The sequence below is a fragment of the Drosophila novamexicana genome, unplaced genomic scaffold (genome assembly GCF_003285875.2).
Source record: "Drosophila novamexicana strain 15010-1031.04,08,12 unplaced genomic scaffold, DnovRS2.1 tig00001353-arrow-arrow-pilon, whole genome shotgun sequence".
Taxonomy (NCBI): Eukaryota; Metazoa; Arthropoda; class Insecta; order Diptera; family Drosophilidae; genus Drosophila; species Drosophila novamexicana.
The window spans coordinates 715775-731828 of NW_020824851.1; the positions used below are offsets into that span (position 1 = coordinate 715775).

Here is a 16054-nt window from a genome sequence, read left to right on the forward strand (position 1 = left end):
CTATTGTTTTGTTAAGATATCTTGAAAATATCGTAATCTGCTGCTTAGATATAGGGTATAGATATATATTTCTTATAACAACGTTACGTTTTGCCACAGCTCCCCATTTTGGAATCCCTGCAGGCCATCTTTACCAACATAAGGATCACTGAGGAGACGGAAGTGCTGGTGCGCGATGTGGAAGTATTTCACGAGCTGTCGACGCTCATCTCGACCTCAGACAAAAAGTGAATTGAGCGTAAGGTTTAACAATAAAATAGATTGATAATACTTTGTTTTGTTTTCGCGCAGACCCATTAACAACTTTATAATTTGGTCGCTGGCGCGTGAAATGCTGCCGCACCTGTCCAAGGAGTACCGCACGCTGGCGGAGCACTTTGATCATACCATCTATGGGCGCACGGCCAGCTATCCGCGTTGGCTCTTCTGCAGCCGGGTGGTGCGCGACTGGGTGCCCTTTGCGGTGGACGCACTGCAGCAGCAGCCGCCCAAGCAGCAGTTTGAGGCAGCGTCCCACAGCCGCATGAGCGATGCCAACGGCGGCCTAAACAAGACGATTGGCAACGAGAAGTTCCTGCAGCTCATGTTCTACAGTTTGCGCAACCAGTTGCAGGATTCGCTGGCGCAGGCGAGTTGGCTAGAGCCGACAGCCCGGCGATTTCTGCACAAGAAGCTAGCCGAAATGCGGCTACAGTTCGGCATACCCAGCGAGGTGCTCGAGCAGCCCGACTACATTAGTAACTACTACAACGATCTGCTGCTGAGCAATTTGAATTTCGTGGAGCACCTGGAGTCCATTTGGACATTTCGCCGATCGCGCATGGAGAACAAGCTAAAGCCCTTGGGCATGCTGGATGTGTAAGTGACTTAAGTGACCAATAATAATTAGCTCGAGCAACTGATTTACCAATTTCCTCGCTTTCTTTGCCAGCATTGTGTCCGAGATGTACACCCGGGATCATCCGCAGCCCATTGCCTACTCGAACAAGCTGAACATGCTGCTCATCTCGAGAGTGTTGGTCAGCAACAACTACTACGACTATCGCTATCCCGTGTAAGTGTATTCCAGACCAATCAGTTTTGTGTATCTCTCTAATCCCTGCTTTATTCGCCTTAATTTTAGCGCTGTGAACTTCGCGCGCATTGGCACGGACATCCTGGAGACGTTGATCAACAATTTCCCCACCTTTCTGCTGCAGTTCAATGCCCAGAGCACGGATCTAAGCGATGCTGTGCCAGAAATTGAATACGCCCAGCCGGATGTAGGCTGCCTGTCAGCCGGACAGCCGCCGCGTCTCGCTCATGAGTTGCGCGGCTTCTCGCCGGAAGCCCTCAAGAGCTTCCATGTCACGCTGAGTGCTGCTCGCACCGCGGCTCGAGCGTTGACCAGCTTTGTGACGGCCATCGATGCTGGCAGCGCCATCCAGGGCGCTGGCATCGATCAGGCGGTTACCTATGAGGCGCTGGGACTCACTCGGCGGCTGCGGGTGCCCGGCCTGCGTTCCTACAACGAAAACGAGCTCTTCACGCTGGCGTACATGCAGCAGCATTGCAGTACAACGATTGCAGACAAGGACTATGCGCGCATCAAGCCGCATGTGGAGCGCCAGCTAGCCGAGCGCTATCTGTAAGTGCTCTTAGAGACTTGACTATCAGATCAGCCCACTAATGTCTGCCCCTTTCTCTCTCTCTCTTTTGTTTTTGTCTCTTTCTTTTTGGTGTAGCTTCAACGCCACCTGGCAGCACATACAATTCCTGCCACGCTCCACGAACTGTGCCGCCTCGGAGGTCAGCTGCTCCAATTTGCTGTGAGGACATCTCTCTGTGGCTAGTGTGTACGATTCCTTAGTTCAGCCAACATATTTATTGTACTTTTTTTTTGAGTAAACCACACACACATAGATATACGCTCACAAGCGGACACACAAATCACACTAAACTTAGTCTGTAATTAAGCTATAAACTTAGTTTATGTGTTATAAGTAGTATTACTTTACAAAAAAACATTTGTAACACAAGCAACCACTGTTGACATCACACATACACACACATACATATATGCATTGTGTGTACTCTTTGCAATTGCGACAAATTGTTTAATTTACAAGTTGAACTACACTTAAAGCACGTTTGCCTGCTCGACGACATATTCCATAGTTCTATAGTGTGTAATTTGTAGTCCTAGTTAGTGGCTAAGTGCATTGACGATTCCTGTATAAATTGAATTTAATTTCCATACGTTTTTTACAAAGCAATAAAAAACAATACGAATTTTCATGACACATGCTGTGAATGATTGCATATTTTTCGGCTACTTTTTGGGTGTAAATTGCACACAATTGTGTGCTTTTGGGATGTATTCTATTCGCATACTCTATAAAATATCAGCTAAAGAGCGTGATACAGCTGCTTTTCTCTCAGCTGAGTTACCTACCTATGTATTATAACATATTTCAAATCTGTATTAGCAGTTTTCGAAACTTAACGTAACAAATCGTAAGTATTCTTTTAGAGGAGAATTTAAGATTGTACAAATAGTAGACCATGGGTATCGAATGATTATCACATCTTTTTATCCAGTCAGCAAATTAGAGCCTATTTTATTTTTAATTTTTTTAGATGATGCTTAGTATATATACATATCAAGGCTGCAAACAACATGTCCCATGTCCGTCTGTCTGTCCGTCCGTCCGTCCGTCCGTTCGTCCGTATGTATGTACGCAAGGATCTCAGAAGCTATAAGAGCTAGAGACTTGATGACTTTTGACTTGACTTGACTTTTAGATGTAGATTCTCCTGGTTCCCGCGCAGATCGAGTTTGTTTCCGATTATCGATAACTAACTCCAAATAATCGATAAGAATCGATATCAATATCCTGTTATTTGTGCAATTTTGGTAAATAATAAGAACTGGAGTCACCAAAGTTGACATATAGCTTCTAAAATAGAATATATATATGATATAGGATTTTTCTTCATGGTTTTCCCTCTAGATTAATCTGGCATTCAAATCTGAACACCGATTATTTAGTCGAAATTCATGTCCAAATCTTACCCCAAGATTCGTATATAGACATGGGTCCAAAATTACCACCCCCATAACTCGGCCAAATCTCATCCGATATCCACGAAGTTTGGCACTTTCTTCATGGTTTTTCCTCTAGATTAATCTGGCATTCAAATCTCAACACCGATTTTTTAGTCGAAATTCATGTCCAAATATTACCGCAAGATTCGCATATAGACATGGGTCCAAAATTACCACCCCCATAACTCGGCCAAATCTCATCCGATTTTCACGACGTTTGGCTTTTTCTTCATGGTTTTCCCTCTTTATCAATGTGGCATTCAAATCTCGACACCGATTTTTTGGTCGAAATTCATGTCCAAATCTTACCCCAAGATTCGTATATAGACATGGGTCCAAAATTACCACCCCCATAACTCGGCCAAATCTCATCCGATATCCACGAAGTTTGGCACTTTCTTCGTGGTTTTCCCTCTAGATTAATGTGGCGTTCAAATCTCGACACCGATTTTTTGGTCGAAATTCATGTCCCAATCTTACCCCCAGATTCGTATATAGACATGGGTCCAAAATTACCACCCCCATAACTCGGCCAAATCTCATCCGATATCCACGAAGTTTGGCACTTTCTTCGTGGTTTTTCCTCTAGATTAATCTGGCATTCAAATCTCAACACCGATTTTTTGGTCGAAATTCATGTCCAAATCTTACCCCAAGATTCGTATATAGACATGGGTCAAAAATTACCACCCCCATAACTCGGCCAAATCTCATCCGATTTTCACGAAGTTTGGCTTTTCCTTCATGGTTTTCCCTCTATATTAATGTGGCATTCAAATCTCGACACCGATTTTTTGGTCGAAATTCATGTCCAAATCTTACCCCAAGATTCGTTTATGGACATGGGTCAAAAATTACCACCCCCGTAACTCGGCCAAATCTCATCCGATTTTCACGAAGTTTGGCTTTCTCTTCATGGTTTTCCCTCTAGATTAATGTGGCGTTCAAATCTCGACACCGATTTTTTGGTCGAAATTCATGTCCAAATCTTACCCCAAGATTCGTATATAGACATGGGTCCAAAATTACCACCCCCATAACTCGGCCAAATCTCATCCGATATCCACGAAGTTTGGCTTTTCCTTCATGGTTTTCCCTCTATATTAATGTGGCATTCAAATCTCGACACCGATTTTTTGGTCGAAATTCATGTCCAAATCTTACCCCAAGATTCGTTTATGGACATGGGTCCAAAATTACCACCCCCATAACTCGGCCAAATCTCATCCGATATCCACGAAGTTTGGCACTTTCTTCGTGGTTTTTCCTCTAGATTAATCTGGCATTCAAATCTCAACACCGATTTTTTAGTCGAAATTCATGTCCAAATCTTACCCCAAGATTCGTATATAGACATGGGTCAAAAATTACAACCCCCATAACTCGGCCAAATCTCATCCGATTTTCACGAAGTTTGGCTTTTTCTTCATGGTTTTCCCTCTTTATCAATGTGGCATTCAAATCTCGACACCGATTTTTTGGTCGAAATTCATGTCCAAATCTTACCCCAAGATTCGTATATAGACATGGGTCCAAAATTACCACCCCCATAACTCGGCCAAATCTCATCCGATATCCACGAAGTTTGGCACTTTCTTCGTGGTTTTCCCTCTAGATTAATGTGGCGTTCAAATCTCGACACCGATTTTTTGGTCGAAATTCATGTCCAAATCTTACCCCCAGATTCGTATATAGACATGGGTCCAAAATTACCACCCCCATAACTCGGCCAAATCTCATCCGATATCCACGAAGTTTGGCACTTTCTTCGTGGTTTTTCCTCTAGATTAATCTGGCATTCAAATCTCAACACCGATTTTTTAGTCGAAATTCATGTCCAAATCTTACCCCAAGATTCGTATATAGACATGGGTCAAAAATTACCACCCCCATAACTCGGCCAAATCTCATCCGATTTTCACGAAGTTTGGCTTTTCCTTCATGGTTTTCCCTCTATATTAATGTGGCATTCAAATCTCGACACCGATTTTTTGGTCGAAATTCATGTCCAAATCTTACCCCAAGATTCGTTTATGGACATGGGTCAAAAATTACCACCCCCGTAACTCGGCCAAATCTCCTCCGATTTTCACGAAGTTTGGCTTTTCCTTCATGGTTTTCCCTCTAGATTAATGTGGCGTTCAAATCTCGACACCGATTTTTTGGTCGAAATTCATGTCCAAATCTTACCCCAAGATTCGTATATAGACATGGGTCCAAAATTACCACCCCCATAACTCGGCCAAATCTCATCCGATATCCACGAAGTTTGGCACTTTCTTCGTGGTTTTTCCTCTAGATTAATCTGGCCTTCAAATCTCAACACCGATTTTTTAGTCGAAATTCATGTCCAAATCTTACCCCAAGATTCGTATATAGACATGGGTCAAAAATTACCACCCCCATAACTCGGCCAAATCTCATCCGATTTTCACGAAGTTTGGCTTTTCCTTCATGGTTTTCCCTCTATATTAATGTGGCATTCAAATCTCGACACCGATTTTTTGGTCGAAATTCATGTCCAAATCTTACCCCAAGATTCGTTTATGGACATGGGTCAAAAATTACCACCCCCGTAACTCGGCCAAATCTCATCCGATTTTCACGAAGTTTGGCTTTCTCTTCATGGTTTTCCCTCTAGATTAATGTGGCGTTCAAATCTCGACACCGATTTTTTGGTCGAAATTCATGTCCAAATCTTACCCCAAGATTCGTATATAGACATGGGTCCAAAATTACCACCCCCATAACTCGGCCAAATCTCATCCGATATCCACGAAGTTTGGCTTTTCCTTCATGGTTTTCCCTCTATATTAATGTGGCATTCAAATCTCGACACCGATTTTTTGGTCGAAATTCATGTCCAAATCTTACCCCAAGATTCGTTTATGGACATGGGTCAAAAATTACCACCCCCGTAACTCGGCCAAATCTCATCCGATTTTCACGAAGTTTGGCTTTTTCTTCATGGTTTTCCCTCTAGATTAATGTGGCGTTCAAATCTCGACACCGATTTTTTGGTCGAAATTCATGTCCAAATCTTACCCCAAGATTCGTATATAGACATGGGTCCAAAATTACCACCCCCATAACTCGGCCAAATCTCATCCGATTTTAACGGAGTTTGGCTTTTTCTTCATGGTTTTCCCTCTAGATTTATCTGGCATTCAAATCTCAACACCGATTTTTAGTCGAAATTCATGTCCAAATCTTACCCCAAGATTCGTATATAGACATGGGTCCAAAATTACCACCCCATAACTCGGCCAAATCTCATCCGATTTTCACGAAGTTTGGCTTTTTCTTCATGGCTTTCCCTCTAGATTAGTCTGGCGTTCAAATCTCGACACCGATTTTTTGGTCGAAATTCATGTCCAAATCTTACCCCAAGATTCGTATATAGACATGGGTCCAAAATTACCACCCCCATAACTCGGCCAAATCTCATCCGATTTTCACGAAGTTTGTCTTTTTCTTCATTGTTTTCCCTCTAGATTAATGTGGCGTTCAAATCTCGACACCGATTTTTTGGTCGAAATTCATGTCCAAATCTTACCCCAAGATTCGTATATAGACATGGGTCCAAAATTACCACCCCCATAACTCGGCCAAATCTCATCCGATATCCACGAAGTTTGGCACTTTCTTCATAGTTTTCCCTCTAGATTAATCTGGCATTCAAATCTCAACACCGATTTTTTAGTCGAAATTCATGTCCAAATCTTACCCCAAGATTCGTATATAGACATGGGTCCAAAATTACCACCCCCATAACTTGGCCAAATCTCATCCGATTTTCACGAAGTTTGGCTTTTTCTTCATGGTTTTCCCTCTATATCAATGTGGCATTCAAATCTCGACACCGATTTTTTGGTCGAAATTCATGTCCAACTCTTACCCCAAGATTCATATATGGACATGGGTCAAAAATTACCAACCCCATAATTCGGCCAAATCTCATCCGATTTTCACGAAGTTTGGCTTTTCCTTCATGGTTTTCCCTCTAGATTAATCTGGCGTTCAAATCTCGACACCGATTTTTTGGTCGAAATTCATGTCCAAATCTTACCCCAAGATTCGTATATAGACATGGGTCCAAAATTACCACCCCCATAACTCGGCCAAATCTCATCCGATATCCACGAAGTTTGGCACTTTCTTCATAGTTTTCCCTCTAGATTAATCTGGCATTCAAATCTCAACACCGATTTTTTAGTCGAAATTCATGTCCAAATCTTACCCAAGATTCGTATATAGACATGGGTCCAAAATTACCACCCCCATAACTCGGCCAAATCTCATCCGATTTTCACGAAGTTTGGCTTTTTCTTCATGGTTTTCCCTCTTTATCAATGTGGCATTCAAATCTCGACACCGATTTTTTGGTCGAAATTCATGTCCAAATCTTACCCCAAGATTCGTATATAGACATGGGTCAAAAATTACCACCCCCATAATTCGGCCAAATCTCATCCGATTTTCACGAAGTTTGGCTTTTTCTTCATGGCTTTCCCTCTAGATTAACCTGGCGTTCAAATCTCGACACCGATTTTTTGGTCGAAATTCATGTCCAAATCTTACCCCAAGATGCGTATATAGACATGGGTCCAAAATTACCACCCCCATAACTCGGCCAAATCTCATCCGATTTTCACGAAGTTTGGCTTTTTCTTCATGGTTTTCCCTCTATACCAATGTGGCATTCAAATCTCGACACCGATTTTTTGGTCGAAATTCATGTCCAAATCTTACCCCAAGATTCGTATATAGACATGGGTCCAAAATTACCACCCCCATAACTCGGCCAAATCTCATCCGATTTGCACGAAGTTTGGCTTTTTCTTCATGGTTTTCCCTCTAGATTAATGTGGCGTTCAAATCTCGACACCGATTTTTTGGTCGAAATTCGTGTCCAAATCTTACCCCAAGATTCGTATATAGACATGGGTCAAAAATTACCACCCCCATAACTCGGTCAAATCTCATCCGATTTCTACGAAGTTTGGCTTTTTCTCATGGTTTTCCCTCTAGATTAATGTGGCGTTCAAATCTCGACACCGATTTTTTGGTCGAAATTCATGTCCAAATCTTACCCCAAGATTCGTATATAGACATGGGTCCAAAATTACCACCCCCATAACTCGGCCAAATCACATCCGATATCCACGAAGTTTGGCACTTTCTTCATGGTTTTCCCTCTAGATTAATCTGGCATTCAAATCTCGACACCGATTTTTTGGTCGAAATTCATGTCCAAATCTTACCCCAAGATTCGTATATAGATATGGGTCAAAAATTACCACCCCCATAACTCGGCCAAATCTCATCCGATTTTCACGAAGTTTGGCTTTTTCTTCATGGTTTTCCCTCAAGATTAATGTGGCATTGTCTGTCCGTCCGTCCGTCCGTACGTATGAACGCAAGGATCTCAGAACCTATAAGAGCTAGAGACTTGAAATGTTAGATGTAGATGCTCCTAGCTCCCGCGCAGATCGAGTTTGTTTCCGATAATCGATAACTTACTCCGTTTCCAAGCAATCGATAAAAATCGATATCGATATCCTGTTTTTTGGGCAATTTTGGTAAATAATAAGAACTAGAGTCACCAAACTTGACATATAGCTTCTAAAATAGAATATATACATATATGCATTTGATGTTGGAAGAAGAGGGTTCAGGGTATCCCCTAGTCGGGAGCTCCCGACTAGAACCTCTTACTTGTTCAAATTAGATTAAATAACCAGAGGCCCCAGCCTTAGATATATCTAATAACTATACTTAGTGAATACCCATTTTGGGTTAAGATGCAATTTAGCCCGTATTTTGTATATGAAAATATCTACGGGGTTGAAATATTTTCAGTACAACGGGCAGTTATTGATTTAAAAAGGAATTGATTCATAAAAAAATTGGGTTCATGGATGTGGAAAACTAGGTTCACGAACCGAATCTTAACGCAGGATGCTGGTTCAAGCCGTGATTCGTACCCGCGATAATTTTAGTTGTTCAGATCAGATACCATTGTATTAACAACTTTCCGGCTGTATACACACATCAAACATAGGAAAGCTATATACCCTTTTTTTGCAGGACTTACAAATTTATTAGGTAATTATACAAAGGAAAAAGCGTGTATTTATTTATGGCATTTACGCCCTATTTTTATCCGGGCACAAAAGCAAATTTTGATTTATCTATGTGTACATATCTGTATACATTTGGTGCACGTACAATTTGTTGATTACCAGAGGTCGAACTAACGCATTCTGACATGAATAGAGACTGAATCCGAGCGATACTTGCAGCTTGCATTAGCTATGTGGACCTGGATGTCAATCGACATTAAATGGTTTGTTTGGCCAGGCGCGCATCATTATCCACAAAGTCCTTGAGAAAGTTGGCAATGCTCCGATGGAGTTCGGTGTCTATGTTCGCCGTGAGCTGCCCGATTAGGGTTTTGGTAATGCTGCGTAGAGAGTTGGAGGGGATAAGTTGAGGGGGAATTAATGGCAGGGGCAGTGGAAAGCGAAAGGCAATTACTTGGAAAACAATGTCCAGGGTGTCAGGCACTTGGGACTGCCGTACAGGCTGCTGCGCTGGCACTGCATTTGAAAGTGTTGGCGTTGCTTTAGCGAGTCGCTCAGCTCATCGTCATCATCCTCATCATCCTCATGCTCCTCAGTGGGTTCTACAGCAGCTGAGGGACGTGGCGTCACATCATCGTCTTCCTCTTCGTCTGCTTCCTGATCAGCGTCCGTTGTTGCTTCATTGTTCAGGTCTATGTCCAGTTCGAAGACCTCGTTGTCGTTAATTTCATGGATGTTACTGCGGATCGTGACTTTGTTGGTCTCTTCGGCTCGCTGGCGCAACTGTAGCGGAGACTGCCGCTGGCGCTGCCGTGTAGCGTCCCTTTTAGCCTGCTCCTGTTTCTGGCGCTTTATCAGCTTAGCCTTCTTCAGCATGCGCTTGGTTACCTGATGCTCCGTCCGCCTGTGCTCGACAATACGATGGCGGGCACGCCACTCGCTCACCTGCTGCTTCTGTCGGTCGAGCTCGATCCGCTCATCCATCGCCTTCTGCTGGCGCGCTTGCTGCTCGGGTGGCATTGTCAGTGGGCCGCGCTGCAGCTCCGATTCTATGAAGTCGAGCACATGCTTCTCATCCTTGAGTTCCTCCTCAAGCGTCTTGGATAGGAAGAACTTGCCGTTCGGGGAGCGCAATATCTTGACCTCCTTGTAGCGCAGGTCGTCCGGCTGAAGCTGCTGATGCAGCCTCTGGCGCTCCTTCAGATAGCGATGACCCGCCCAAAACCGCTCCGAATACGGTGACTTTCCTGGCGTCAGAGCCAGCGGCCTGAGGAGTGCAAGGACGGAGAGGGAGGAAGGGGGAGCATTAGAATTGGCGATAATAAATCAAACCCGTCGAAGTCCAAATTTCAGCGCTTGCCATTTGGATGATTAGCACAACCCAAAAGCCGGCTAATTGCATCAGCCTGGCACGCGGCTGGCGTCACAGTTTCGCATGGGGCTGCCCGCATGCCCCGACGGGCTTTGTTGAGTTTCATATGGGCCGGCGACACGCGATTCCTTCCCTGCGAGCTGCACACACGTCCCACGCGAGCCTCAAGGCCAATGTCAAAAAATAGCTGAGCATTTCGATACCCTACACATGCGCTGGCACTCTCGGCTAGACAACGATTGCGCAGACCCATGACAATAGATATAGCTAGATATTTAATTCTATCATCGCGTCGAACGAAGCGAACCTAAACAAGATGAGAATGTTGGATAGAAATCAGCCGAAGCCAAGCGTGAAACAAACCGCTTTTTGTACAAATTTTTGTTAAAAAATGTTTCTCTGCTCCTTAAAAATAATATTCACATGTTTTGATAGATGAAATTATTTAGATATATATTAAATTAAACTACTGACGCTTAGAAATGCGAGAGCCAAGTTTCGAGCCAAAAGTTTTGTGCATAGATGTGGATAACTAGGCTTACGAATCGAGCCATAAGGCGGGGCATTGGTTCGAATCGCGAACCGACAAATTTCTTTGGGTTTACAGTCTTGATTACAATCTTATCAGCTTAAAGGCAAATCGAACACTTTGGAATAAGATTACCAATAATATATTCGACAAAACACGCTAGCAGCCCAACAATAATATTGCGTATTCATATATTATTCTTAGCTAGAACATTATTTTGAATCGATTTCAAAAGAATTTTAAGCCAAAGAGACTTGCTTTTGATTCCTGATCAAAAGATATTCCTGCTCTATATTTGTGATCGAAGTGTTAAATAATGATTATCATTTTGCATAACTACACTCTATAGCATAATATTTTTGTAAAAGAATGTTATTGATAACAGTAATCGACGGGCTTTAAAAGTTTTTGATTGGGAATTGATCCATTTCTGGCTGAAATTGTATAGCCTGTCATGAAATGCTCCTGTCGTTCGATTCAGAGATTTTTCAATTATAAATTGTCCAAGCTTATCTCGAAATCTATATCTTAAATCCTAGTCATCAATATATGATGCCTTGCCCGAGCTCAGTGAGTGAATGAATGGAACTTGACTGTCTGTTAGCGCATGCGAAACCCGCATGGGTCGGGGTCACTGGGGTTAAGGCTGTCATGCTAATGGCAATCGAATCCCAGTACAGTCCCCCCGCCACACCCCTTGCAGCAGCCCCGTGACAGTGCACGCAAATAACATGACACAATCAAACTGGGCGAAAGGAGGAGCCGCCGCCAACCGTCGAAGAGTTCATTAATAAACACCGCGAGTTGCGTCGTTCGATGAGGCAACCTTAGGAACGGCCGCCTAGGGAGCGGGCAGCGCTGACTGAGGGGGGGCGCAAATTTATTGATCAAACAAATAAAGCGCATCAGCACCAGCAGCAACAAATAAAACAAAACAGTGACAAAGCCAAAGCATAGTCATTGGCTCCGACACGTTACCCACGCCCCGCTGGAGCTGGTGCCGGAGCTGGAACCCGGACGGTTTGGGTTATCATTAATAGATTCTAAAGGGCAAAGCAAAGGCAGCAGAGGCAAATGTTACACTAATAGCGCTCCATTCAGCTATTTTTTTTGGAATTTGCGAATTTTATCTCTTTAGAAAAAAAAAAGTAAACAAACAAATGTAGAAAAAGCGAAACCAACGCGAATTTCAATTGCAAACAGTTGTCGATTAGAGGTCGTCGTATTTGATTACGAGAATTTCTCATATCTGGAGAACGCAACTGCAAAACAGTTGCCAAATACCTAGTTGGGGTAAGTTCAGGTAAAGCGGCAGGTGGGGAGCGGCGAGCGGACACTTCAGGCCAGACCGACCCCAACAACGCGCTCCAAAACTGCAAGACAGAGGCCCTTTGCTAATGTACCCAGATATACCCGGAATTGCCCTTAAATATACTTATTATGTCAGCGGGTATTATTCGTGCTTACCTTTTCAGTTAATGCAAAGTCTTTGAAGAATCTAATCGCTAACTAAAGTTTCGATCAGAAGCTGCCTGAAAATGAGCTTGAAATGAGAGTTGATCGGGTAAAAACAGAAGCCTTTATAGTGGTTGGCATGCATGCTGTACTTTTCAATCGTTGCTTAAGGCTTGTAATTCTCAACGAGTTAAAGCTTCGAAAGGTAACGAGGCCAGAGTCGCTGGCAAAGTCTGTTGATTATAGAACCGGCAAGTTGAAATAGCTAAGCGAACAATCTGTATTTTTTAAGTTTGTATATATCTCAATATATCTCAATAACCGTTGAAAGTGACCTCGAGCCAGCCGGCATAATAACATTTAATATCATATTAGCATTTATTTTCGTTATGTGATGTATTTAATGATAAGGAAGACACTCGTTTTTGTCGACCATTAATACAGTGCATACATCATTTGGCAACATCTAGAAATAGTTTAAGCAAAGATCGAGACTTTGCTGCCTATGAATATAGAAATCTATCGGAAAATTCGGTGAGGCTTTACCAATAACTGGAGAGTCAACATCTCTAATCACATTTTAATTTTTGAACAGTACGCGAAGTCGACTGCAAGGGCTGAAGGTAGAAAATGAAACGCACTACTGCAGTACCTCAACATAACTTCATATCTTGGGGGTTTTTCAAAACTTGTGATCGCAATTTATATGGTAAATTGTTATGCAAACTCTTTCTACGTTGTATCAGCAGAAATTCTCGTCAATGCGCTCCATTGACCCACTAAATCGCTTTTGTTGTGTTATGTCTATATTCTTTATCAAAATGATGAGTCGATAAATCCGTGCCTGTCTACCCGATTCCCGCTACTCGCCAACCGCTGCACCTGGCTCTACCTGTACCGCTGGCCGTCTTGGGTTCAGGTTTAAGGCCATGATTGACAAAAAGATTGGTGAAGATATTATGTACAAAGATATTATGTACCGACTGGATTCAGGCACTATCTTTGGCGTATATGTAAGTAACTGATAAATATGCAATTTATTACCCGGCTCCGACTGTTCATTAATAAACTGGAGGGCAGCCCGGGACGATAAGGGGAGGTCTACTAAGATATAAGGTCCAAGTTTAAAGATAAGTTCAGTTGTCACTGGCGATTGATCAGTCAGGTGATCAACTAGCCAACTGTGCCGAGGACTCACACACCAAAATGCGAGTGTGTGTGTTTGTGTGTGTGTGTGTGCGTGCGTGCGTGTGTTTGTTCCTATGTAGGCAGGTAGCACTTGGTAGTAAATACTTCTAATCGCAGACTGAGGGCGACAAACAAAAATGAAAACGAAAACAAAAACAAAAATCTTTGCATGCCAACAGCCAACGGCAGCAGAAACATTTGTGTTGTCTTTTATACCCTGACCAAGGGTCTTACAAGTTTCTTACAAAACGTGTAACACATGGAAGGAGACCTCTTCAAGCCTATAATGTATATATATTCTTGATAACTGTTGATACAGTCGGAACTAAAGAGTCTGATCTTTTTGTCACAAGTCTTTGCACTGCTTCGTCTCCTAGGATCGAAAGACTATATACTATAGGAAAGATCGGTCGACGCTAATTTGTTCGTTTGATAAACTTTCTTTGTGAGATATTAACTAAATCGTAGAATCCATTATTATTACCATGCTTCCTGCACGTGAACAACTTTCTATCCTTTCGTTTTACTATATCATATATCTCTATGGAGAGCAAAATTATTGCCTAAGATATCCTGAGCAAACTTGACATATACGACTTTTATTATAAAGCCTTTAATATGAGAACCATTTGAGGCACATCGGCCGACTATATCACATAACTGTATTGGAGTAATCGGTCGTTGATTAATTTTGATATGGAAAACCTTTTTGTTTCTCAAGATATCTCAACTAAACCCACTTTGCTGATATTCGCTCTACTTACATTATATGGCTGCTATAGGAGAAATGGGTCGGCTATAAAGGGTATTCAATGCTCGGCGTGCCAAAGTTAACTGTCATTGTTTTCTTTTTTTTTTTTGCAAACGCGAGCGAACTTGGAGCCGCCGCCGGGTGAGTAACTCCAAAGAGCAGCAGAGCTGGCGATGGCGTCAGCAGCGCATTGGCAGCTGACTGACTGGCGAGGTGTGGGAGAGCGAGACAGAGAGAGAGAGAGAGAGAGAGAGAGATAGAGAGAGGGTGAGGGAGAGAGCAAAGGCAGAGAGGAGGTGTGCCGAGTTGAGGTGAGAGCTGAAACTGGCAATGGCAATGGCAAAGCCCAAACACTGGAGAGCGCAGCTGACGCTCTCCGAGCACGCAGCGACGACGATGACATCATTTGGATTCACAGCCGACGTCGTCGCTGCTGCTGCTGCTGGGAGCAGCAACAATTGGCCAAGTGGCATATGCTACTTACAGCATCTGGAGGGTAAGCCGCATGGTATCTCTGGAGGGATCACCGCCATTGTGGACCTCGCTGCGCAATATCTTGACTATCTCCTGGTCGTGCTGCTCGGCACAGGACAGCAGCTCGAGCAGGGCCATACGCTTCTCGGGCGCCAGCAGCTGTGGATTCTGTGTGAGCGGCACCAGCTTCTCCGCTACGCCGGCGACAGCTGTGCCCGTTGCATCCACACGCGCTTGGCCGGCATAGCTGAGGCTCAGTTCACCAAAGCCGCCGCCGCGTGGCGTCAGGCTGAACGTGTCTTGGCCACGTGCGCTGCTCAGCGGTGTCACCGTCGGCACCGGCGGCGGATGCTCCATTTGACGGCGCACGGTCTTCGACGGCGGCGGCTTGCGTCGTCGTGGCGGCGGCGTCATTGCCGTTGTCATTGCTGTTGCTGCTGCGTCCTGCTCGATGCGCGAGAGCAGCATCTCCAGCTGCTCGTGCGCCGCCTGCATCGGCTTCGGCCGGGGCGTGTCCACTCTCGCCTTTTGGCTGCCGCGTCGCATCAGTGTCGCCACCGACGTGTGCGTCATGGTCATCGTGGTCACCATGCCGGGGCATGTCCGGCCAAAGGCCACACGCGACGTCACCGGCGGCTGAAGCTGCTGCTGCTGCTGCTGCTGCTGCATCGGACGTTGCACTTCGCGGTGCAGCTCCCTGCCCGCTGCGGTGCAGCGATTATGCTTTTTGCCTTTGCACGCGCCACTGCCACCGCCGCTGCTACCGTTATGGTTACTGTTGTTGTTGTTATTGTTGCTGCTGCTGCTGCCCTGGCGACTCGGCGGCACGACGGCAATGGTCATGTTGTTGGCTCGTGTCTTGCTCAGCTGCGGTGCTTGCTTTGCTGCCGCTTTGCTCCTGCTGCCAGCTGCCCGCTCCTGCTGAGCTGTAGCTTTGCGTCGCTGCTGCTGCTGCTGCTGTTGCTGCTGCTGCTGCGGTTGGGCCGTTATATGACTGCGGCGCCTGCGCGCGCTCATCTCCAACGGGCTCTTAAAGTCCATTTGTTATTGTTGCTGCTGCTGCTGCTGCTGGTATCGTTTGGCGTCGACGTCGACGTTGACGTTGGCGTTG

The 16054-nt window shown here is 44.4% G+C and overlaps 2 protein-coding genes across 3 annotated transcripts in view; one reads left to right on the forward strand and one right to left on the reverse strand.

The window, feature by feature from the left end:
• LOC115767229 (protein gone early) overlaps positions 1 to 2263 on the forward strand; it is a 31909-nt gene extending 29646 nt beyond the window's left edge. For both annotated transcript variants that reach the window (XM_030711426.1, XM_030711427.1), the window contains exons 7-11: positions 100 to 227; positions 292 to 858; positions 932 to 1054; positions 1124 to 1627; positions 1725 to 2263. In XM_030711426.1, coding sequence (XP_030567286.1) covers positions 100 to 227; positions 292 to 858; positions 932 to 1054; positions 1124 to 1627; positions 1725 to 1812 — 1410 coding nt within the window. In that variant the 3' untranslated portion in view covers positions 1813 to 2263. The remainder of the gene's footprint in view (positions 1 to 99; positions 228 to 291; positions 859 to 931; positions 1055 to 1123; positions 1628 to 1724) is intronic.
• Positions 2264 to 9188: 6925 nt separating this feature from the next.
• On the reverse strand, positions 9189 to 16010 carry LOC115767211. The gene is made up of 3 exons (XM_030711405.1): positions 14954 to 16010; positions 9629 to 10441; positions 9189 to 9554 (listed from the first exon to the last, which is right to left on the reverse strand). Exons 1-3 carry the CDS (start codon positions 15982 to 15984, stop codon positions 9431 to 9433), a joined length of 1968 nt encoding a protein of 655 aa, XP_030567265.1. The 5' UTR covers positions 15985 to 16010; the 3' UTR covers positions 9189 to 9430.
• Between the last annotated feature and the right edge of the window lie 44 nt (positions 16011 to 16054).

Coding starts and splice junctions, on each gene's coding strand:
- LOC115767211 (XM_030711405.1), bottom strand. CDS start 15,984: ATGGACTTTAAGAGCCCGTTGGAGATGAGCGCGCGCAGGCGCCGCAGT. Junction 10,442..14,953: donor CGGCTTACCCTCCAGATGCT/GTAAGTAGCATA, acceptor TGCACTCCTCAG/GCCGCTGGCTCTGACGCCAG. Junction 9,555..9,628: donor CCCTGGACATTGTTTTCCAA/GTAATTGCCTTT, acceptor CTCTCTACGCAG/CATTACCAAAACCCTAATCG.